The 24773-nt window shown below is 41.4% G+C and overlaps 1 protein-coding gene across 5 annotated transcripts in view; it reads right to left on the reverse strand.

The window, feature by feature from the left end:
• The window catches only part of LOC129699621 (CAP-Gly domain-containing linker protein 4-like), a 233352-nt gene that overhangs the window by 138101 nt on the left and 70478 nt on the right, over nucleotides 1–24773 (reverse strand). For all 5 annotated transcript variants that reach the window (XM_055639579.1, XM_055639581.1, XM_055639582.1 and 2 more), the window contains exon 7: nucleotides 18509–18745. In XM_055639579.1, the coding sequence (XP_055495554.1) occupies nucleotides 18509–18745 (237 nt within the window). The remainder of the gene's footprint in view (nucleotides 1–18508; nucleotides 18746–24773) is intronic.

Genomic DNA, 24773 nt, shown 5'->3' on the forward strand with positions numbered 1-24773 from the left:
CTATTTACACTAAACCTGCCATCTTATTTTCCATATGTGCCCTTCTATTCAACAAGATTCCGCTCATTTACACACTAGGACAATTTATAACAGTCAATTAACCGACCAATGGAAAGGTCATCCATTCCTTCTCTCTAGAGATGCTGCCTGTCCCACTGAGTTACTCCAGCATTTTGTATCTCTCTCCAGCACCAAGCAGTCGCGAGGAAAACTTGCAAATTTCACACAGCCAACACGAAAGGTCAGTATTGAACCTGCATCACTGGAACTCTGAAGCATCAGTCTGACTCACGCCAAAACAATTGCTGCCATTTTTTAATTAATTAAACTTTATAATCTACAACGTCTGGGTTTTTTTTTCAATTTATGATTTTCAATATATTTATGATAATATTTTACCATCTGTAGAACAAAATTAATACTGTAATATTTCACTTTTATAATGTTTTTGCATTGAAATATCTCCAAATGCCTGACTTAAATTGTTTTTGAAGGGTATTGACTTCCTTTTGAAGTAAATTATGAAACATGCCATATTATACTGAACACACTCATGCTCATTTCATAGGAAAACAAAAAATCGAGAGGTAACCTGGTCGAAGACTTTAAAATAAATTTTAAGAGGGGTTATTAAGAATATATTCCTTTTGTTGGGATGGCCAAATCCAGGACTCATTAATATGAAATGGCTGTTCTGGATTTATAAATAAGGAATTAAAGAACAATTCTAAAATCAGAATAGTAAAAGCTGGAATATTGTTACCACTTAGATGCGTTGAGACCTGAATTTGAGGCATAAATAACAGATGACGCCAACAATGTTGAAACAAATGAGTTTAGATTCTATTTAATATTGATTTTGTAAAAAACAATAATTGTTTTTTGCAGTTATTGTTAAATTAGCCTCAACATTAGCAAGTGGAATAAATCCAGGCAGCATCATTTTGTTTAACAGCATCAGTAGTTTGAATCCATAAACAAAATTAATGCAGAAAATGTTGCAAGACTATTCATAGAGATGTGTGAAAAATGTCAAGACACTGGCCCATTAAAATAGAGAGTCCTGTAAAAGGAGGAGAAGAGAGGTGGGTACAAAGGCAGAGTTTTTAAAAAAAATCAAGATTCAAAAACTGGGGTTTTACTTGAATAAAATCGAGGTATAGCCACAGAACGAATTAAAAGCACTTAAAAGATATTTGTGTTTAAGTCATGTAAAGTCAGGTCCAATAAGGAAGGAAGTCCAATCTGAATTTGGTTAAATCCGTCTTCACTGAGGAGGACACAAACAATCTCCCAGATGTATTAGTGGCCAGAGGATCTAGGATAATGGAGGAACTGAAGGAAATTCACATTAGACAGGAAATGGTGTTGGGTAGACTGATGGGACTGAAGGCAGATAAATCCACAGGGCCTTATGGTCTGCATCCCAGGGTACTTAAGGAAATGGTTCTAGAAATTGTAGACGCATTGGTGATCATTTTCCAATGTTCTATAGTTTCAGAATCAGTTCCTGTGGATTGGAGGGTAGCTAATGTTATCCCACTTTTTAAAAAAGGCGGTGAGAGCGAAAACAGTGAATTATAGACGTGTTAACCTGACATCGATGGTGGTGTAGATGCTGGAGTCAATTATAAAAGATGAAATAGCAGCACATTTGGATAGCAGTAGCAGGATCGGTCCGAGTCAGCATGGATTTACGAAGGGGAAATAATGCTTGACTAATCTTCTGGAATTTTTTGAGGATGTAACTAGGAAAATGGGCAAGGGAGAGCCAGTGTACCTGGACTTTCCGAAAGCATTTGATAAGGTCCCACATTGGAGATTAGTGGGCAAAATTAGGGCACATGGTATTGGGGGTAGGGTGCTGACATGGATCGAAAATTTGTTGGCAGACAGGAAACAAAGATTAGGGATTAACGGGTCCCTTTCAGAACGGCAGGCAGTGATTAGTGGGGTACCGCAAGGCTCGGTGCTGGGACCGTAGCTATTTACAATATATATGAATGATTTAGATGAAGGGATTAAAAGTAACATTAGCAAATTTGCAGATGACACAAAGCTGGGTGGCAGTGTGAACTGTGAATAGGATGCTATGAGGATGCAGGGTGACTTGGACAGGTTGGGTGAGTGAGAAGGTGGATGTGCTGAGAGGCATATGAAGCACAAGGTGCAGGTCTTCCTGAAAAATCCCGGGCATCCCTTCCATGTAATTCTGGAGTCAAAAGAGCAACAACCAGCTCCTCTCCCTGCCACGTAGAACGGAGCGGTTCAGGAGATCCTTCACCCCTGCAGCCATTAGATTTTATAATTCGGACCACTAGGCTGTAGGGGGATGCATTTTTGCATTTTTTAATTTTTAATTGTTAATTATTGGTCTTTTTAAGAATTTATTGCTCTCAGGTAGTGTCCACATGGTATTTTATGTATTTTCTGTCTGCGTTCGTTTTGAATGCATGGGTTTGTTGGTTGGGGGCTTCTGGACATCTGAATTTCCCTGAGGGGATCAATAAAGTATTTATTATTATTATTATTATTATTATTATTATTATTATTATTATTTGCAGTTTAATGTGGATAAATGTGAGGTTATCCACTTTGGTGGCAAAAACAGGAAGGCAGATTATTTTCTAAATGGAGTCAAGTTGGGAAAAGAAGAAGTACAACGGGATCTGGGGGCTCTTTGTTCATCAGTCACTGAAAGTAAGCATGCAGGTACAGCAGGCAGTAAAGAAAGCAAATGGCATGTTGGCCTTCATAACAAGAGGAGTTAAGTATAGGAGCAAAGAGGTCCTTCTGCATTTGTGCAGGGCCCTAGTGAGACCACACCTAGAGTATTGTGTGCAGTTTTGGTCTCGCAATTTGAGGAAGGACATTCTTGCTATTGAGGGAGTGCAGCGTAGGTTCACCAGGTTAATTCCCGGGATGGCGGGATTGTCATATATTGATAGAATGGAGCGGCTCGGCTTGTATACTCTGGAATTTAGAAGGATGAGAGGGTATCTTATTGAAATATATAAGATTATTAAGGGTTTGGACACGCTAGAGGCAGGAAACATGTTCCGGATGTTGGGGGAGTCCAGAACCAGGGGCCACAGTTTAAGAATAAGGGGTAAGCCATTTAGAACGGAGACGAGGAAACATGTTTTCACAAAGAGAGTTGTGAGTCTGTGCAATTCTCTGCCTCAGTGGGCGGTGGAGGCTGGTTCTCTGGATGCTTTCAAGAGAGAGCTCGACAGAGCTCTTAAAGATAGTGGAGTTAAGGGATATGGGGAGAAGGCAGGAAGACAAGATTGTGGATGGTCAGCCATGATCACCTTGAATGGCGCTGCTGGCTCAAGGGGCCAAATGGCCTACTCCTGCACTAATTGTCTATTGTCTAAAGCAGTCATGGTTTGATGACCTGCATTCCACAAAAGCAAAGCAGATTAAAAAATTATAGCAATTCAATCTGTGTATTAATTACTTTGCAGCCCCCATATCAAACAATTATGTGGCTTTTCCAATAGTATTTATCAAAAATCTTGCACATTTTCTTTAAGGACACTTTAATTTAGTGTACAGTGCATTCAGAAAGTATTCAGACCCCTTCACTTTTTCCACATTTTGTTATGTTACAGCTTTATTTTAAAATGGATTAAATTATTTTTTTATCATCATCTACTTTTTTATCATCTACACACAATAGCCCAGAATGAAGAAGCGAAAACAGGTGTTTAGAAATGTTTGCAAAGTAATTAAAAAGAAATAACTGAAATATCACATTTATATAAGTATTCAGACCGTTTGCTATGACACTCAAAATTGAGCTTAGGTTCATCCTGTTTCCATTGATTATCCTTGAGATGTTTCCACAACTTGATTGGAGTCCACCAGTTGCAAATTAAATTGATTGGACATGATTTGAAAAGGCGCACACCCGTCTACATAAGGTCCCACAGTTGACAGTGCATGTCAGAGCAAACACCAAGCCATAATGACAAAGGAATTATCTGTAGACCTCTGAGACAGGATTGTGTCGAGACACAGATCTGGGGAAGGGTATAAAACAATTTCTGCAGCATTGCAGGTCCCGAAGAGCACAGTGGCCTCCGTCATTCTTAAATGGAAGAACTTTGGAACCACCAGGACTCTTCATAGAGCTGGCAGCGTGGCCAAACTGAGCAATCGGGGGAGAAGGGCCTTGGTCAGGGAGGTGACCAAGAACCTGATGGTCACAGAGGCTGACAGAGCTCCAGAATTCCTCTGTGGAGTTGGGAGAACCTTCCAGAAGGACAACTTTATCTGCAGCACTCCACCAAACAGGACTTTATGGTAGAGTGGCCAGACGGAAGCCACTACTCAGTAAAAGGCAAATGACAGCCCGCTTGGAGTTTGCCAAAAGGCATGAGAAACAAGATTCTCTGGTCTGATGAAACGAAGATTGAATCTTTGGCCTGAATGCCAAGTGGTACGTCTGGAGGAAACCAGGCACCACTCATCACCTGGTCAATACCATACCTACAGTGAAGCATGGTGGTGGCAGCATCATGCTGTGGGGATGTTTTTCAGTGGCAGGAACTGGGAGACTAGTCAGGATTGAGGGAAAGATGAACGGCGCACGTACAGAGAGATCCTTGATGAAAACCTGCTCCAGAGTGATCTGGACCTCAGACTGGGGCAGAGATTCACCTTCCAACAGGACAACGACCCTAAGCACACAGCCAAGGCAACGCAGGATAAGTCTGTGAATGTCCTTGATGGGCCCAGCCAGAGCCCGGACCTGAACCTGATCGAACATCTCAGGAGGGACCTGAAAATAGCTGTGCATCGACGTTCCCCATCCAACCTGACAGAGCTTGAGAGGACCTGCCAAGAAGAATGGGAGAAAATACCCAAATACAGGTGTGTCAAGCTTGTAGCGTCATACCCAAGAAGACTGGAGGCTGTAATCACTGCCAAAGGTGCCCCAACAAAGTACTGAGTAAAGGGTCTGAATACTTATGTAAATGTGATATTTCAGTTTTTTTTAATTACTTTGAATGATCGATCTCACTTCCATACTCTGGCTGATCACCATCTGTAATTCGTTCAACAACAGTGGTGTCATCGGCAAACTTGAGGATAGAGCATGGTGTCTGGAAACACATTCATAAGTATAGAGTGAGTAGAGCAGGGGGCTGAGCACACAGCCTTGAGTTGCTCCCGCACTGATTGTTATTGAGGAAGAAGTTTTTTTAGTCAATTCGAACATACTGTGGTCTGTTGATGAGGAAGTCGAGGATCCAGTTGCAGAGAGATGAGCAGAGACCCAGTTCCATGAGCTTGGTAACCAGCGTGGAGGGGATGATGGGTATTGAACGCCAAGCTGTAGTCTATAAACAATAACCTGGTGTATGTGTTTTTAATGTCCAAGTGGTCCAGTGCAGAGTGGAGAGGTTTAAGAGGTTTTAGCTAAATTTTAATTAGTCATAATACTGCCTGCAGAATTTTTTCACAAACCTAATATTTTGCAGTAAAATATAGTAACATAAAATACATTGTAGAATGTTAGTTATTCCCCATTATTTTCAATTATACAGAATTATAATCACAGGCCACATCTTGACCAAAATTGATCAGAGATTGTTTGAACCTGTGAAAGGTAGGTGAAGCTAAATGAACCAGAATGAAAAAATAATGATAAATATACAGGCAAAAATACGTACCGAGATAAAAGCTATTTTGGAAACACACTGGTACCGAACGCAATGTGTGTTTGCTGCTGGATGTACACATAACAAGAATATATAGAGTAAAACGAGTTTGGGAATTCGGAGTTTAATCGTGCTTCTAAAAATAATGCTCCTTTACCTCTACAAATTGGATCACACATCCTTGAAAAATATGGAAATCTTTGCTTTGATCACTATGTCACTGAAATACATGTCCCCTTACAACCCACAGGGGAAAATTCCAATCAACTGAAAAGCTAAAAGTGTAAATGGCATTTATTAAAACCAAGTGTGCCAAAAAGATTGGCCTGATTACACTGGTACTGTAAGCTGTCTCAATATTTAAAGATTACATACTATACTGCAAACAGCTGAATCTAGAATTGATAAACCCTATTCTGCAACTAGAGAATGTAAAGTCCAGAAAATTGATACAGCTAACTGAAGTTGCACAGTTGACTTAGAGGTGAATGTCAGCAAACAAAGCAATTTAAATCCTTGCAAAATCCATAAAAACTCACTTTACAATTGACCTCCTCAAAACCTGCAACTTGATTAGTCAGGCATGGCCCTACCTTCACAAATTCAAAAAACCTTTTTGTTCAACAATATTTTAGCCAAAAATACACCAAGCACCATTTCATCTCCAACAATTTTCAAGTCAGCTGAAGCTCATGCAGCAAACAGATGGATGGCTGCTTTAATTACTGCCCTATGAGACCTTGAACATACTTTACATTTTGTCAGATTTTGTTTACATTTTGTTGCTGGAACTGATGCGCTACAATGCTAAGAACTATATTTTGCACACTGGAACTTCCCCTTTGCTCTATCTATTGTATTCGTGTTTGGCTTGATTGTATTTACGTATAGTATATCTGATATATTTGGATAGAATGCAAACCCCAGTAATGAGTAGATTGACATATGATGAATGTTTGACGGCACAGGGCCAATATTCACTGGAGTTTCGACGAATGAGAGGATGTGGGGCGAATGTTTCTACCAGTGGGAAAGTCTAGGACTAGAGGACATAGCCTCAGAATTAAAGGACGTTCTTTTCGGAAGGAGACGAGGAGGGATTTCTTTAGTCAGAGGATGGTGAATCTGTGGAACTCTTTGCCACAGAACGCTGTGGAAGCCAAGTCAGTGGATAAATTTAAGGCAGAGATAGATAGATTATTGATTAGTACATGTGTCGGAGGTAATGGGGAGAAGACAAGAGAATGGGGTTAGGAGGGAGAGATAAATCAGCCATGATTGTAGATTGGTTACTTTATTTACTAACCAATTATTGGTTTATTATTATAAGCTCCGCCTACTACCACAATATTCATATAATCGCAACCTGACAAGTGCGTCAGTCAGTGCTGCTATACGGTAGAAGCAACATGCTATAGTGTGTTATATGTGTTATTCAATAAATACTGTTGTACTGGACCAGTGGGTATGCATGATTCATTCAACATGGTGTCAGATGTGGTTAACCCACTCCGCATTTAAGTATATTGGTTTTTATTTTATTCCCAGTGTTTTGTTTTCATCCGTTTTGTCCATCTTCTCGTGTTGCCATGGCCAGCTCATTCCGCAAGCCTGACCCTTTATTTTTGACTCAGACCTTGTTGGCAGATTTTCGAGCGCGATTTCAAGCATTACATCCGTGCTATTCATCTCAACATTCGACCAGAACACCTTGCCTCTATACTTCTCAACGTCGCTGGCCCTGAAGCTATCAAATGTGCTGAGCATTTCGACTATGCACCTGCATTTCTGGATCACAACAACCAAATCGTGGTACCTGCTGAAACTATTGATGATCCAGAGGTCCTGCTCACTAAATTTAGACAGCTGTGTGACCTTCGTGCCAACTCCATACTGGAACGTACCAAATTTTTTGCTCTGAACCAACAACAAGGTGAGCCTGTGGAGAATTACATTAGCATTCTGAAACATATTGCTGTATGCTGCCGTTTTGCTAATCTGTGTGATGAACTCGTCCGTGACAGGCTGGTGAGTGGAATCCTAAGTGATAAAGTACGCGATGAATTACCGCGATACTGAACTAAGCCTGGCCCGAGCTGAACATGCTTGTCGTATTGCTGAGATCACGACCTCTCACACTAAGTCATTGGGGCCCGGACTGTATTCCTCATACCGTGTTGATGCTACCGACACCTCCTACCATAACCAGTGCTCTCAGCTCCACACATCTCGACAATCTCAAAGATTTATTGAAAAGTGTTCTAATTGTGGAGGCTCCCACCCTGCGGATCGCGAACTGTGCCTTGCCTTCGTAAAAATATGCCACTATTGCAAAAGGAGGAATAATTTCTTAAAATGCTGCTATACCCGTGGGACTCGCTCACTCCCAAGGCAGTCTGTACACCTGTTAAAACATGAAGATTCTGATAGCGAGTACAAAGAGCTAGCAGCGCCTCCTCCAGTTACACTCCCCGAGCATGAAGATAACATTCATAACATACACTCCCTGGTTGCTTCCACTAACAAGCAACCCCACCCAAAAGTCTCACTTATGTCAACAATACCATTAGTGTTGCAAAGATTGACACTGGAGCCAAATGCAACATCATGTCATTATCCGAATTTACACGGATCAGAAATGCCGAACGTATTGTAAACACTTCGGCCACTTTGCTAGCCTATGGGGGGGGGAGTTGCACCCACTTGGAGAAGCTGTGCTGAACTGCCACCTAGAGTCCCAAGCTCACAAACTGAACGTTTTCATCGTCCGTGGGAAAGTTGCAACTCTGCTTGGCATTAACACATGCCAGGATCTAGGACTGGGAACTTTTGCGCCCGCTGTCCATCAAATATCTCCTGCCGAGGGCTCCACCCAGCAGATACTTTCCCAGTACAAGGAACTATGTGACGACAAGCTTGGGAAGCTATCCATTAAAAACAAAATCGTCACCGATGAAAATGTCTTACCTGTGGTTCGAGCACCACACCGCATTCCACATGCTATGCACGACAGAGTACACAATGAGATCCAGCGGATGGTGTCCCTGGGTGCCATTGCCATGGTTACCGACCCATTCAACTGGGTTTCCACCATGGTGGTTGCAACAAAGAAAAATAAAGAAGAAATCTGAATCTGTATCAACCCCAGAGATCTGAACACAGCGATCAAACGTCCGCACTACCTGATGCGCACAGTGGAGGAAGTTGCTGCCCAGCTAGGCAGTGCCTCCGTGTTTTCTGTTCTGGATGCCAAAAGTTCATTCTGGCAAATACCGCTGGACCCCGACTCAACCAATCTCACTACGTTCGACACCCCCTTTGGCCGTTACAAATTTCTGCGGATGCCCTTTGGCATCAACTCTACCAGCGAGGTATTCCAACGTACAATGGAACAATTATTTATGAGGTATCCTTGCGCCATCATTGTCGACGATATTCTCTTTGCTGGACGCGACATGGCTGAACATGATGCCAACTTGAAAAAAGTACTGGACCGTGCTAAAGACATCTATCTCAAGCTCAACCTTCTGAAGTGCAGATTTCACGTCAAGGAGGTCCATTAAGGCAGACACGTTTTCACCAGTGATGGCCTCAGACCGGACCCCTCCAAGACCATTGCCATCAACGAGATGCCAGTTCCCACTGACATTACAAGTTTGCAGAGATTCCTGGGAATTGTTAACTACTTGGGGAAATTAATTCCCAACGTCAGCGAAATATCTGCTCCCTTACGACAATTGACTCACAAAGACACTGCCTGGTCTTGGTACCCACAACACGAGGACTTTTGAAATCCTTAAATTACAATTGTCTAGTGCCCCAACCCTCGCTTATTTCGATCTAAACCTACCGGTGACGCTCACGTGTGATGCCTCCCAATATGGACTTGGAGCTGCTTGCCTACAGACTTCCGCCGAAGGAGACTGCAGACCTGTTGCTTACGCCTCCCGTACCCTTACTGAGACTGAACAGCGATACGCCCAGATGGAAAAGGAATTGCTAGCCATGGTTTTTGCTTGCACAACTTTATTTTTCATGCTGCTGCTGCTTGCCTGCAACAGATGATGATGCAGTTACAGTGCTTTGATTTTACCTTAATCTACAAAAGGGGCAAGGACATGCATCTGGCTGACACGCTATCAAGAGCCCCACGAACAACCTGCGAACAATAAGCTATCTGAAAACGACCAGTTCACAGTAATGTTGGTGTTGTACGTACCTACAGAATGCCTGGCAGAGCATACGGCTGCGGATACAACTCTACGGCTACTGTCCTCAGTCATCCGGCGTGGCTGGCCGGATAAACAATATCGCTCCCCACTTCCGATTCGCCCATACTACCAACGAACAGGATGGCGTCATAATCAAGGGTCACAAAGCAGTCATCCCAGCTGCTCTATGGGACAAATACTTTGATGCCGTCCACAGGGGCTACCCCGGCGTGGAAGCAACCTTACTACAAGCAAAGAGCATGTTTTTCTGGTCCGGAATGACCGCGTTTGTGCGCAAGAAAGTTCAAGCCTGCGCCATCTGCAACAGCCTGACGCCACACCAACAGAAGCAGCCCCTGCTCTCGCACCCTTTTCCTCCTCTGCCTTGGTCCATGCTTGCTACTGACATATTCAAGTGGCGTGACAAACAGTATCTGGTTCTCATTGACTCTTATTCGGGCTGGTTCGAAATCAACCTGCTTCAAAGCATAACATCCGATGCAGTCTTCCAGAAGCTGTCGCGCCATTTCTCCGTGCACGGCGCCCCTGTACGCCTCTTGTCAGATAACGGTAGTCAGTTCATTAGCCAGTGCTTCAAAGACTGCTCAACGATGGGATTTTCACCATGTCACCAGCCGTCCAGAATTCCCACAGTCAAACAGACTTGCAGAACGGGCTGTCCAGAGCGCCAAGCAATTAATGGAGTGCTCACACCTTGTCAAATCCGACTACCTGGACCTGCTGAACTTAAGAAACATCTTTAAGCTTGAGACTATCTCACATGTTAATGTGGTTGCCGAGCATTTGATTTTAGGGATAACAATGATTGTGCTTGACAGCAACCAATTCTTTGAATTATTTTCAGTACAGTTTCACCCACTAACAAACAAGTCCAGTTAAATGTTGTCAGTTTATATCGCATACCGTCAAAGTTAGCTTGTCGTAAATATAAAACAAAAGAAAAATCTAATTCAATGATGTTAGGGACTTTATTTGAAGATATTCCCTTTTCATCAGATTAGAAACAAAGTCAGGTTCATAGTTCTTTATAAAGTACAACCTGTTCCTTATGTAGCCTCTTCTCTTGTTGATTGTTAAAACTTATGGGCCTAGAGTCTAGACATTTCTGAGAAATGTCACCAGATCTGATTTAAATTGCCAGCCTCCCTGTTTTCCATCACTCTACACTACAGTTAGAGACAGAAAGATTTGGATTTTCTTTCAATACCTTAATAGATTTTGATTATTTCTGAAGGCCAATGGTATACAGAAACACATTGCCACTCAAATTGGCAGGCATCAGCAAACTTGGAAATATTAAACCATTCACTAATCCTTTCCGTTAACCAATGTTCAATCAACCTTAGTATTGAAAAAAATTGCTTGTGCAGCATTTCATTTTTTTGACCTTTCAAAAGTCAAAATACAGCACACAACTGCATCATTCTGCAAAATAAATATCAACAGATTTGTTTTATCCCAGGACACCACTGCAGGAGTTCCTCAATGCTAGGCACAACCATTTTGCGCAGCTCCATTACTAATTTATCTTTCAATACAAGGTCAGAAGTGAGGATGCTTGCTGATGACTGCACTATGTTCAATTCCATTCACAACTCCTCAGCAAATGAAGCAACGCAGGCTGAATGCAGCAAGGCTGAGACAACATTCAGGAATAGGCTGATGAGAGGAAAATAAGGTTTGCATCAGCCAATGATCACCTCCAACAAGTCTGATCACCTATCCTTTACATTATGTGACAATACCATTGCTGACTCCCCTATCATCAACAATTCAAGGCATATAAAAAGTTATGAGAAGCGCACATAGAACATGAAAGAATTACCAAAAGCCATCTTAAATGTGTTTTGAGTATGCAAGACACACAGTCTTTGTTCCAGTTTTTCGTTGTTTAGATTTGCGAGTATCAATCTTGTTCATTCTAATCATTTAATTAACAGCCACTCAAATAAATTATACTTCCCATGAAGTACTTGCATACCTTGAGAATTTCCCCCGAGGAGCCCAAAGATCTCAATTCCCGGTTCAGCTTTTCATTCCATATTCAAAATATTGTTATGAGAAGGCCCACTGAGAGTAAGGGTCAAGAAATCTAAACTGATTAGATTGATATCTAATCAGGACCTGTGGGTTCAGACTTTCCCACTGCACTATGTTGTAGAGTACACCGTAAATTATTTTAGACATTTTCTGCAGTTAATTGAAGGGCACTTCTTGATCCATCCAGGATTCAGACATATTTATTCATTTGGGGATTCACCAGGATCAACATCTCTCTATCTTCTACTAGACCAAGTGCGGACCCGTTGGGCCCGCTCCCCCAACGCAATATTCCACCAAACTGCTCATGCGTGGCTGCCATGTTCAAAGTTGTGCTGTTGTCGGCTGAAATTGAGTTAAAGTTAATAAATTGAAGAGAAGACCCGTGGAGGCGATTGTTAAATAGAAGGAAACTTACCCGTGTCCCCATTGTGAGGCCAGGCAATTACAGGTGAAAGGGAAAAAAGATGACAATCTGAAAATCTGCAAAGGGCCCAACTCCCCAGGCACGGCTTTGAGGATGTGACAATAGAATAGGACAAGAGTCACCAGTGAATGTAGTGTATTTAAATTTCAAGAAAACAAACACACACATTTGGTCCACAAGATTAGATCACATTGAATCAGATATAATGGCCTGACATAGATTAAAAAATATATTAATTGGCAGCCGGTGAAATAAGGCAAGGATCAGTGCCTGGCTCCAAATAATTGGACTGAGGGGAAATTACTCTTCCAGTAATGGTGGTCTAAAACCATAGGACACAGCCTCAGAATAAAAGAACATACCTTCAGAATGTAGATGAGGAGGAATTTAGTTTGCGAGAGCGTGTTGAATGTGTGGAAGGGTCCCGACCCAAAACGTCACCCATCCTTTTTCTCCAAGATGCTGCCTGATCCACTGAGTTACTCCAGCACTTTGTGTCTATCTTCATTGCTGCAGATGGCTGTAGAGGCCAGGATATTGGGTGTTTTTAATGCAGAGATTGACAGATTGTTGAATAGTAAGTGTGTCAATGATTACGGGGAAAAGGCAGGAGAATGGGGTTGAGAGGGAAAATTTGATCAGCCATGATTGAATGACACAGTGGGCTCGATGGCCGAATGCCTAATGCTGCTCCTATCTCTTAGGGTATTTTCATACTAAACAAGGTGAAATCATTGTTATGGAGGAAGATATAACAAGTTGCCAAGAGCAGTAAAACAAAGAACACAAAGTGCTGGAGCAACTCAGTAGGTCAGGCAGCATCCCTGAAGAACATGGATACGTTCAGGTCGAGACTCTTCTTCAGACTGATTGTGTGTAGGGGAGGCAGGTGATAGGCAGATTGTAAATTAATGAGGCCCCTACATAGATCGAAAGCATCCCACCAGCTTGCTATCCTTAAAATGATGCAGTATCTAATCACTCTGGTTTCAGAATGTATACACAAAGGAGCTCCAAAAGACAACGGCGAGAGATGTCGATATCAAGCTCAAGACTCAAAAAAAAAGATTCAAGGCCTAATAAGAGACCAGTTTTCCAGAAACAATGCTGCGTATTTACCACCATGGAAAACAAACATTGGACAAGGGGTCACAGTTTAAGGATAAGGGAGAAATATTTTAGGACCGAGATGAGAAAAACATTTTTCACACAGAGAGTGGTGAATCTCTGGAATTCTCTGCCACAGAAGGTAGTTGAGGCCAGTTCATCGGCTATATTTAAGAGGGAGTTAGATGTGGCCCTTGTGGCTAAAGGAATCAGGGGGTATGGAGAGAAGGCAGGTACAGGATACTGAGTTGAATGATCAGCCATGATCATATTGAATGGGGGTGCAGGCTCAAAGGGCCAAATGGCCTACTCCTGCACCTATTTTCTATGTTTCTATGTTTCTATGGAATGTATCCATAATACTGTAAAGTTTATAAGTAGGATAAAGAACTAAATACCAAATATGTAACTTCTAATTATTTATATACCTGTGCCATGACTACTGGACCGAACACTGCCAAATTCCCTCTATTGCAACATAGAACAGTACAACATTGGAACATGCCCTTTGGCCCACAATGTCTGTACTAAATATGATGCAAAGTTAAATTAATCATCTTTTGCCTGCATGTGATCCCTATTCCTCCATTCCATGCATATCCAAGTGCCTAACTACATGCCTCTTAAATGCCATTAACCATCATCTGCTTCAACCACCATCCTGGGCAGTGTGTTCCAGACACCCACCATATGTAAAAAATGAGTCACATATGTCTCCCAGGCCAACATCCCCAGCTTGAAGTCTCTGATTATGCTCAATCTGTTGCAGTGAGCTTGCCCAAAACTCCCTGGCATCAAACACCGAAAATAAGAAATAATAACATTTTGTTTCTATTTTAATTTCAATATTTCATCCTCTGCAGTTTTTGGTTTAAAAACAAATCTACTATTCTGAACTCCTTAACAACAAATGGAATTCCATGAATGACAGACAAAATGTTTCAAGAATGTTCTATCTGGAAAAAAAATCCTCTGACTCAAGAGAATCTCTGGCCAGTAACTGATCGAAACAAATGCGGAGCAGCCAGCAACGGCACAGAGCACCAAGTACCTGGCATTTCCATGACATGAGCACATTGATACAGAAAGATCAAAACATCTCAAACAACCCACAGGTCAGTCCGCATCTGTAGAAAGAGAAACATTTAACGTTTCATATCCAGGACCTGCTTGTGTTTGCATTTTTGAGTTTCATTCGGAGCAACCCACACCTTTGACCCATCAGACGCCCACCTGTAGCAGAAACTGATTGTTGGTCTCATTGGTCTCAGCAGCAATCACAGGATTACTGAGGAATTAAGTCATCTTAGATCCTGGGGATCAGCCAAAAAGATTTAAAACCTAATTATGTTATTAATCAATCTAATTAAGGCTTGTTGCTCTGAAAATAAAGATCCTGGTGGAAACACTGCCACTGGCCAATCACTCAATTTTACAACAATAATTTCAGGGGAAATCCCGAAACAAGATCACTTTCTTTACTTAACTTGATCTTATGACTCAGGAGGATAGATTAACATTAGTCCCTTCAGCAGACGTGGAAATTTCCAACCATTCAATAATTTGATCTGATGCGAAAGAAGCAGATACTTAAAACAGCATGAAGGGCTTGAGGGCAGAAGTAATTCTAGAAATGGGAAATTTTGGAAGTTGAAGGGAAAAGATGGAGTATACATCAAAATAGAATTTTAAATAGATGAAAAAGTCAAAATTAAGGTTCTTTATCTAAATACATATACCATTCATATGACAATAGGCAAATTAATGGCAAAAATTTTTAAATGGTGCAACCTCGTTGGAGATACAGAAACATAATTTCAACGTGACCATAGTTGGGTTGAAATATTTCAGGATACTTAACTTTGGAATGAAATAAGTAACACAGGGTGGTCTAAGAATTGGACTGGCAGTAGAGAGAAAAGATCAATAAGTTTTCTCAGTTCATGTAAATCTAAGAAACAGCACGGTACAGAATGCATTGATAGGCGTTGTATAAAGCCCACCCTCGACAGTAGTGGTAATGCATAGCATTGAAATAATAAAAAAAAAGTAGAGATGAATGTAACAAGACTAATACGATAATCATAGGAATATTTAACTTCACAGGCAGTGACTTAATCGTAAAAATAAGCAGAACAAATTCACAACGCATAAGAGAGGATTTTCTAGAAGTACGTTGAAGAAAAACTGGTATTATGCAATGGGATGTGGCTAATCGATGATCAGACAATGATTTAGTTCAACTCAAATAAAGCAAACAATGAACATGAGGCATGAGATAATTTTAGTAGATAACAACAAAAACCTAGAGTAACCCAGCGGGTCAAGCAGCACCTCTGGAGAAAAGAAAGAGGTGATGTTTCGGGTCGATACCCTTCTTCAGACTTCAGAGAGTCGGGGGAAAGGGAAATGAGAGATATAGATGGTGATATAGAGAGATTATAGAACAAATGAATGAGATATGCAAAGAGTAATGATGTTCAAGGAAAGGTGGAGCTCTCAATGGTGCATTGTTGGCTATAGGCTAGGTGATATCGAGTTTTACATACAGTGAAATTCAACAGGACAACAGTGAAACTGGTATGACAACTAGGGTGGGGGAGGGACAGAGAGAGAGAGGGGATGCAAGGGTCACTTGAAGTTAGAAAATCAATATTCATAACGATGGGTTGTAAGCTGCCCAAGCAATATGCAGTAGATAGGAAGCTATATTTTAAAAAGTTATAACAATAAACAATTAAGGGCTAACATTCACATGGAATGTAGAAAGGTGCAACACAGGATCCGTTCAAACCACAATTTCTGTTCTGAACAATGCCATTTTAATCTCCTCTGTCTACAGGTGATCTATATCTCTCCATTCCCTGCATATCTGTGCACCCATCTAAAAGCCTCTTAAACGCTGCTATCATATCTACATACACCACGACCCCTGGTAGCGTGTTCCAGGCACCCACCGTTCTCCATGTACAAAACACGCCCTGCACATCTCCTTCAAACTTTCCACCTCTGACCTTAAAACTACTTCCTCTAAACTTTGACATTTCCACACTGGGAAAAATGTTCTGACTGTATACTGTAACTAAGCCCTGTAAACTTTTATATACTTCTATCAGGTTTCTACCAGAAGTTTGTCCAAGTTTGTCCAACCTCTCCTCAGTCTGAAGAATGTTGTCTGTCCATTCTTTCCACAGATGCTGCCTAACTTGCTGAATTCTTTCAGCAGTTTGCTCAATATTCCTTCTTTTGCAGTTTCTTGTCACTCCTATTAGCTAATACTCTTTAATCTATGCAGCATTCTGGCAAACCTCTTCTGCATTCTCCCCAAATACTCCACATCCTTTCTAAAATGGGATGACCAAAACTGCAATAATGCTCTAAATGCAGCCTAAGGGAAGTTTTATAAAGTTACTTCATGACTTTCTGATTCTTATACTCAATGCCTTGACCGATGAGGGCAAGCATACCATAGGCTTTATTTACCACCTTGTGTTAACACCTTCAAGGAGCTGTGGCCTTAGACACTAAGATCCCACTGTACATCAATAGTGCTAAGGATATTGTGTTAACAGTATACTTTCCTCTTACATGAGACCTCCCAAAGTGCAGCACCTTACACTTGCCTGATTAAACTATAGCTGCCATTTCTCCCTCAATATCTGCAACTTTAAACAATTTATACCTAGTTTTACAAGGCATACCAAAAGTAGAAATAGGGAAAGCAGTCCATCCATGACTAACGAGAGAAGTTTGAGCTTTAGATCAAGAAAAAAGGCTTATAATGTTGGGGAAAAAAGTAGGCCCAAAAATTGGGGACATTTTTTATATTTTGCAGAATGCCAAGGCATTAATAAAGAAAGGAATGGAAAATTAGAAAATGAAAGGAGCCTCACAGGAAATATGAAAACACACTATAAACGCTACTACTCATCCATGCCAGCCAATTTTATAACTGAGCTGGTCCCATTTTCCTGCATTAGTTCCTATCCCTCCAAACGCTTCCTACCCACAAACCTGTCTGACTACCTTTTAAACATCAACAGTATATTCATCATTACGTTGCATTTCTGTAAGTGAAATCCGAATACAGCTTATGGTATGGCCCTAAAGAATGTGGTAGAACAGGGAAACCTAGGGATACAGGTACACAGTTCCTTGAAAATGATGGCACACGTAGGTGAGGTGGAAAAGGCATTTGGCAGGCTTGCCATCGGTAGTAAGGGTATTGAGTGTGGGCGTTGGAAAAGCCTGTTGCAGCTATCAGGACATTGGTGAGACCACGTATGGTGTATTGTGTGCAGTTCTAGCCGTAGGATTATAGGAAGAATGTCATTCAGCTAAACATAATAAAGGCAGACCGAATATATAAGGTGAAGCACTTTAGCAGCTTCTTCATCTTTGTTGATTATTTCAGCCAGAGACCAATGCTGTTCTGACATATTGCCACATTGATTCAAGTTTAAAACATCTATATAACTATGAGCCAAATTCCAGAATGATATCCTTCTCTTGTACTAAATGGAGTTTTCCGTCATTTAAAAAAAAATCATTCAAACTGAATTTGAATTTTGAATTAAACTTTTGAAAACTAAAATCAGGGAATGACAAACAATAAGAGAGGATTTTCTAGTTGGAATAAAAGATTTTGCTACAGGAAGATTTGTTTTGTCCACAATTTTTTATTTATCATCAGAATTTGGAGGTTATGGTAAACTCAAGACTTGCAATTTTAATTTTCGCTCTATATACATTTTGTAAAAACGTATTTTAACAATATTGTCCATATTCATGCCTGACTGATTTAATACTTTTATTTATATACTGAGATTACAATAGTTATCATGACCGCAGACAGACAAAGACTGACACACAAGATTAAAGTGATAAAGAATCCTCATAGATTGCACAGAAACAATATACGTTATACAGAAGCAACAGAGAGCAACAAAAATTATTATATTCACACGTCACTAATAGCACAAAGGGTTCTTGAATGCATTAATCCATCCTCATGCTTATTCATTATTTACCTTTTGCCCTCCAATCATCACTCTCTCTCCCAGCTTCAGGCCCAGTGACATCAGCAGTGCCTTCCCAGAGATGTGATCATAGTTTGTCAGTGTCGACTTTGTTATGTCGCAGATCAGCGGTAACGCATCCAAAAGTGTCTGCTTTAATTCTTTGGCAATCACTGCGGCTTCTGCCATATCCAGGGGCATGTCCAAAGGGTCAGGGACAATATCAGCTGGCGTCTGCCCTTTATCATTCTGTCCGAGAAGAGAAAAAAACGATAAATAATATGTAACTCATAAAATCAGGCAAATGTTTTCCTTTAGATATCAGGCACAAGAGACTGCAGATACTGCATTCTGCATCAAAAAAAATGAAGAGCTGCTAGAGGAACTGAGCAGGTCAGGCAGTATCTATGGATGAAAATGGACAGTCAACGTTTCAGGTGGAGGCCCTTCATTTAGTATATCTAGATAGAAAGTTTTGAGCCAAAATGTCGACTGCCTATAATCCTCCTCAGATGGTGCCTGGCCCACTCAGTTTCTCCAGCTGCTTTCCCTTCAGATAATTATTTTGCTTGCTTGATAAAATCACAAGCATTTTTCACACTATTTTGAATAATAAACCGGTGTGTGGTCACAACTTTCAAAAAATATTCTATTAGGTGGTGCTGTATATACAGGTTTTGTGTCAAATCAGAAACAGCACCAATAAGTAAAAACACAAAGTGCTACTAAAACTCAGCTGGGAGGGAATGGGCAAACAATGTTCGGGTCAGGATCCTTCTTCAGGCTAAGGAAGGGTACCGACCCAAAACTATGCCTATCTATTTCCTCCCAGATGCCGCCTGACCCGCTGAGTTCCTTTAGCACTATGTGTTTTGTACAAGATTCCAGCATCTGCAGTCTCGTGTCACACTAAAAAGTGAAAGATGGCTTAATGATGGGTCATGGTTGCTTTAAGGAGCTCCAAAGGAACATCCCATTACAATTTGCTTAATATGCCGGATTGACAAAACTGACCACGAGAGAGTGATAATTTCAAGAATGTTTATTAAAATCAGCTACTCATAACAAGGGTGCTTATCATGCAAAATATTCTGCCTACTTTAGACAATAAATAGACAATAGATGCAGGAGTAAGCCATTCAGCCCTTCGAGCCAGCACCACCATTTATTGCGATCATGGCTGATATTCCACATTCACTACATCATTCCTGCCTTCTCACCATATTCCCTGACTCCGCTATCTTTAAGAGCTCTATCTAACTCTCACTTGAAAGCATCTAGAAAATTGGCCTTCACTGCCTTCTGAGGCCGAGAATTCCACAGATTCACAACTCTCTGGATGAAAACGTTTTTCCTCATCTCCGTTCTAAATGGTCTACCACTTATTCTTAAACTGTGGCCCCTGGTTCTGGACCCAGCATCGGGAACATGTTTCCTGCCTTTAGTATGTCCAATCCCTTAATAACCTTATATGTTTCAATAAGATACCCTCTCATCCTTCTAAATGCTGGAGTAGACAAGTACAGCTGCTCCATTCTATCAACATATGACAATCCCGCCATCCCGGAAATTAACTTTGTGAACCTACGCTGCACTCCCTCAATAGACTTCCTCAAGAATGTCCTTCCTCAAATTTGGAGACCAAAACTGCACACAATACTCCAGGTATGGTCTCACTAGGCCACTGTCCAACTGCAGAAGGACCTCTTTGCTCCTATACTCAACTCCTCTTGTTATAAAGGGCAACATGCCATTAGCTTTCTTCACTGCCTGCTGTACCTGCATGCCTACTTTCAGTGAGTGATGAAGCAGGACCCCAGATCTCATTGTACTTCCGCTTTTCTCAACCTGACACCCTTCAGAAAAGAATCTGCCTTCCTGTTTTTGCCACCAAAGTGGGTAACATCACATTTATCCACGTTAAACTGCATCTGCAATGCATCCGCACACTCAACCTATCTGTCCAAGTCACCCTCCTCACACCCTCCATAGCATCCTCCTCACAGTTCACACTGCCACCCAGCTTTGTGTCATCTGCAAATTTGCTATCGTTACTTTGAATCCCTTCATCTAAATCTTTGATGTATATTGTAATTAGCTGAGGTCCCAGCACCGAGCCTTGCAGTACCCCACTAGTCAATGCCTGCCATTCTGAAAGGGACCCGTTAATCCCTACTCTTTGTTTCCTGTCTGCCAATCAATTTTCTATCCATATCTGTACCCTACCCCCAACAGCTCTAATTTTTCCCACTAATCTCCTGTGTGGGACCATATCAAATGCTTTCTGAAAGTCCAGGTACACTACATCCACTGGCTCTCCCTTATCCATTTTCCTAGATACATCCTCAAAAAATTCCAGAAGATTAGTCAAGCATGATTTCCCCTTCGCAAATCCATGCTGACTCCGGCCGATCCTGTTACTGCTAACCAAATGTGCTGCTATTTCATCGTTTATAGCCTCCAGCATCTACCCCACCACCGATGTCAGACTAACTGGTCTATAATTCCCTGTTTTCTCTCTCCCGCCTTTCTTAAGAACTGATCCTGATTCAAGAGAACATTGGAAAATGATCACCAATGTGTCCACAATTTCTAGAGCCACTTCCTTAAGTACCCTGGGATGCAGACCATCTGGCCCTGGGGATTTATCAGCCTTCAGTCCCATCAGTCTACACAACACCATTTCCTGCCTAATGTGAATTTCCTTCAGTTCCTGTCACCCTACATCCTCTGGCCACGAATACATCAGGGAAATTGTTTGTGTCTTTCTTAATGAAGACGGATCCAAAGTACTTGTTCAACTCGTCTGCCATTTCCTTGTTCCCCATAATAAATTCACTTGTTTCAGTCTTCAAGGGTCCAACAAGGGTCTTAGCTATTTTTTTCCTCTTCACATACATAAAGAAGCTTTTACCATCCTCCTTTATATTCTTGCCTAGCTTACCTTCGTACCTCATCTTTTCTCCCTGTATTGCCTTTTTAGTTCTTCTGCTGCTTTAAAAATCTCCCAATCCTCTGGCTTCCCGTTCATCTTTGCTGTATTACACTTCTCTTTTATTTTTATACTGTCCTTGACTTCCTTTGTCAGCCACGGTCGCCCCTTACTCCCCCTGGAATCTTTCTTCCTCTTTGGAATGAACCAAATACCTTCTGTATTATTCCCAGAAATACCTGCCATTGTTGTTCCACTGTCCTCCCTGCTAGGGTATCTTTCCAGTCTACTTTGGCCAGCTCCTCTCACATGGCTCCATAGTCCCCTCTGTTCAACTGTAATACTGACACTTCTGATTCTCCCCTCTCCCTCTCAAATTGTAGATTAAAACTTATCATATTATGGCCACTACCTTATCAAATCCGGTTCATTACACAACACTAAATCCAGAATTGCCTTCTCCCTGGTAGGCTCCAATACATGCTGCTCTAAGAATCCATCACGGAGGCACTCCACAAACTCCCATTCTTGGGGTCCAGCACCAACCTGATTTCCCAGTCTACCTGCATGTTGAAATCTCCCATGACAACCGTAGCATTACCCATGCGACACGCTCATTTTAACTCTTGATTCAACTTGCACCCTATATCCAGGCTACTGTTTGGGAGCCTGTAGATAACTCCCATTAGGGTATTTTTACCCTTACAATTCCTCAGCTCTATCCATACTGACTCTACATATCCTGATTATGTGTCACCCCTCGAAAGGGACTGAATTTCATTCCTCACCAACAGAGCTTGCCCACCTGTTGGTCTTTTCGATAGGACGTATACCCTTGAATATTCAATTCCCAACCCTGATCCTCTGGCAACCAGGTCTCTGTAATCCCTACAACATCATACTTGCCAATTTCTAACTGAGCCTCAAGCTCAACCACTTTATTTCTTATACTTCATGCACTCATATAGAATACTTTCAATACATCACTCCCCTCACTCGTCACATCGATTCCTATTTCACTTGGCCATACTCTCCTATCCCTTCGTAAGCTTTCTGCCCCGTTAATTCTGGTGTATTTCTTAACTTTTCTTATACTCTCTTTCCCTTTAACTCCATCCTTATATCTCCAGTTTATCTCCTACCCCCCACTATTTAGTTTAAACCCACTCGTGTAGCAGTGGCAAACCTGCCTGCCAGAATGCTGATCCCCCTCCTGTTAAGGTGCAACCCGTCCTTTTTGTACAATTCACCCTTCCCCAAAACAGATTCCAGTGGTCTAAGAATCTAAATCCCTGCTTCTCGCACCAGCTCCTTAGCCACACATTCAGATCCTCTATCTCCCTCTTCCTGCCCTCACCAGCACGAGGATCTGGAATCAAACCGGAGATAACCACTCTGGAGGTCCTGCTTTTCAGAGTTCTCTGAAGTCATACTGCAGAATGTATTTTCCCTTCTTCCCAACGTCATTTGTGCCGACATGCACTACCACGTCCGGCTGTTCACCTTCACCCGTGAGGATGCTCTGCAATTGGTCTGTGACGTCCTGGATCCTGACACCAGGGAGGCAACACACCATCCTTGACTCCCGCCTGTTGCCGCAGAAACCTCTCACGATGGAGTCCCCAACTACCAAGGCTCTGCCGGACGTCTGTCTCTTCGGTTTTGCCTCAGCTGCTTGTATCATTGCTCACAGAAGCACAGAATGGTTACAGCAAGGGACCTATTGATCCTGCAGAGGCCATACACTCACTATGCAAGATCCTCTTCCCGCATCTTAGAAATTATTTCTTGCAAGATCCCCCTTTGTATGTTACATCTTTCACCTCAACAGTTCGAATGTTCAAAATTATCAGAAAGCTTCGTCAGTATGATACCCAGAATTGAGAGAGTCATGCAAAAAATAATGGAATAAAATGAAAGTAAAATAATGTTCCTCTCCAAATCAAATATTTGATTCATCTGATTCACAGATTCATCTGAAAAATAGCAATTTTTACACCTGATTAAGATCTCTAGATCTGCGAGTAACAGGGAACTATCAGGAGCCATCGCTTGCACCATTCCAAGAACCCAAAATCCTAGAACTACAACTTGAGCCTTTAAAGTATTAAAATGTGCTAAAGCACTTCACTGCATTATGAGTCAAAATTTAATATGCTTAATCACAGTAAAAGGTCTAAAGAAAGTCATTGCAAGCCGGAATTAGAATTTGGGTAGCTGTGGATGATGGCTGTCTGTATTAGGAAAGTGTGTTTGTATATTGTAAACATTTATATATTACTAGACCAAGTGCAGACCCGTTGGGTCTGTTCCCCCATCGCGCGGTTGCTGGGGGGGGGGGGGGGGCATGCGACGTCACACACACACACACACACACACTTGCTCACAACAATATTGTAATCACAGGACACTGAGTCCAGGCAGCAAGTGAAATCCAATATTTTGGCAGCATTTTTTTAAAGGTTAAAATGAGGGAGGATGAATAAGAAGAAATTAGCTTCTCCTGCACAGTTGGGGCCTATGGGTGAGTGATGGAATATTGCGTTGGGGGGAAGGGTTGCGTTGGGGGACCAGGCCCCCCATGTGACAGGGACCCAACGGGTCCCACTTGGTCTAGTTAATAATAATAATCTTGGAGGGATAAACCTTATGAGAGACCTAAATCTTGTTATAGAAAATCTTATTTTCTTTAGAAAAGTATTGATTTTGTAGTGAATTTACCTATAGTTAGAATTTATTAATAAGGATGTTGTACAAAAAGCTACTTTTGCACATTGATAACAAAGGTGTTCTATTGACCAACTTCAAAGTCAGATTTTCAAACTGACCCGATATATAGATACAAAATATCTTGGTTTTAGTCTGATAAAAGGTGCAAGTGAATAAATTGTATTTTAAATATCAGCATCAAATTACACCAGATTACAGATAATAGATTACATGCAAAATTTTCCTTGCTCAACACCAAACGTGGTTTGAACCAATCATGTCATCAAACCAGTATGATATTTTTCATTCGTCATTGAAGCTTTCTTTTTGCACTCGTAGCAGGGTACAGATTGATGTTATCGTGTGCAAAATTGTGCTCATTCCCAATTCATTTTATATTCGACCTTGCCGATAGGAGACTTCTGGAACTTATTTTCATTAGAATGCAAAATCAAATCTCAGATGTGACTATATAGTGCACATTGGGAGGGAATCCTTCTTCAACAATTGTGTAGAATGGGCAACAAAATGTTTTCATAGTTTTTAAATAAGCATCATTTTTTTTAAATTTCACATTTTACACAAGACTGCAATAACAAAACCAATTAATATTTTACTGTATTTTTGCATATAACA

This window comes from Leucoraja erinacea, chromosome 8, assembly GCF_028641065.1.
Source record: "Leucoraja erinacea ecotype New England chromosome 8, Leri_hhj_1, whole genome shotgun sequence".
NCBI classification, from domain to species: domain Eukaryota; kingdom Metazoa; phylum Chordata; class Chondrichthyes; order Rajiformes; family Rajidae; genus Leucoraja; species Leucoraja erinaceus.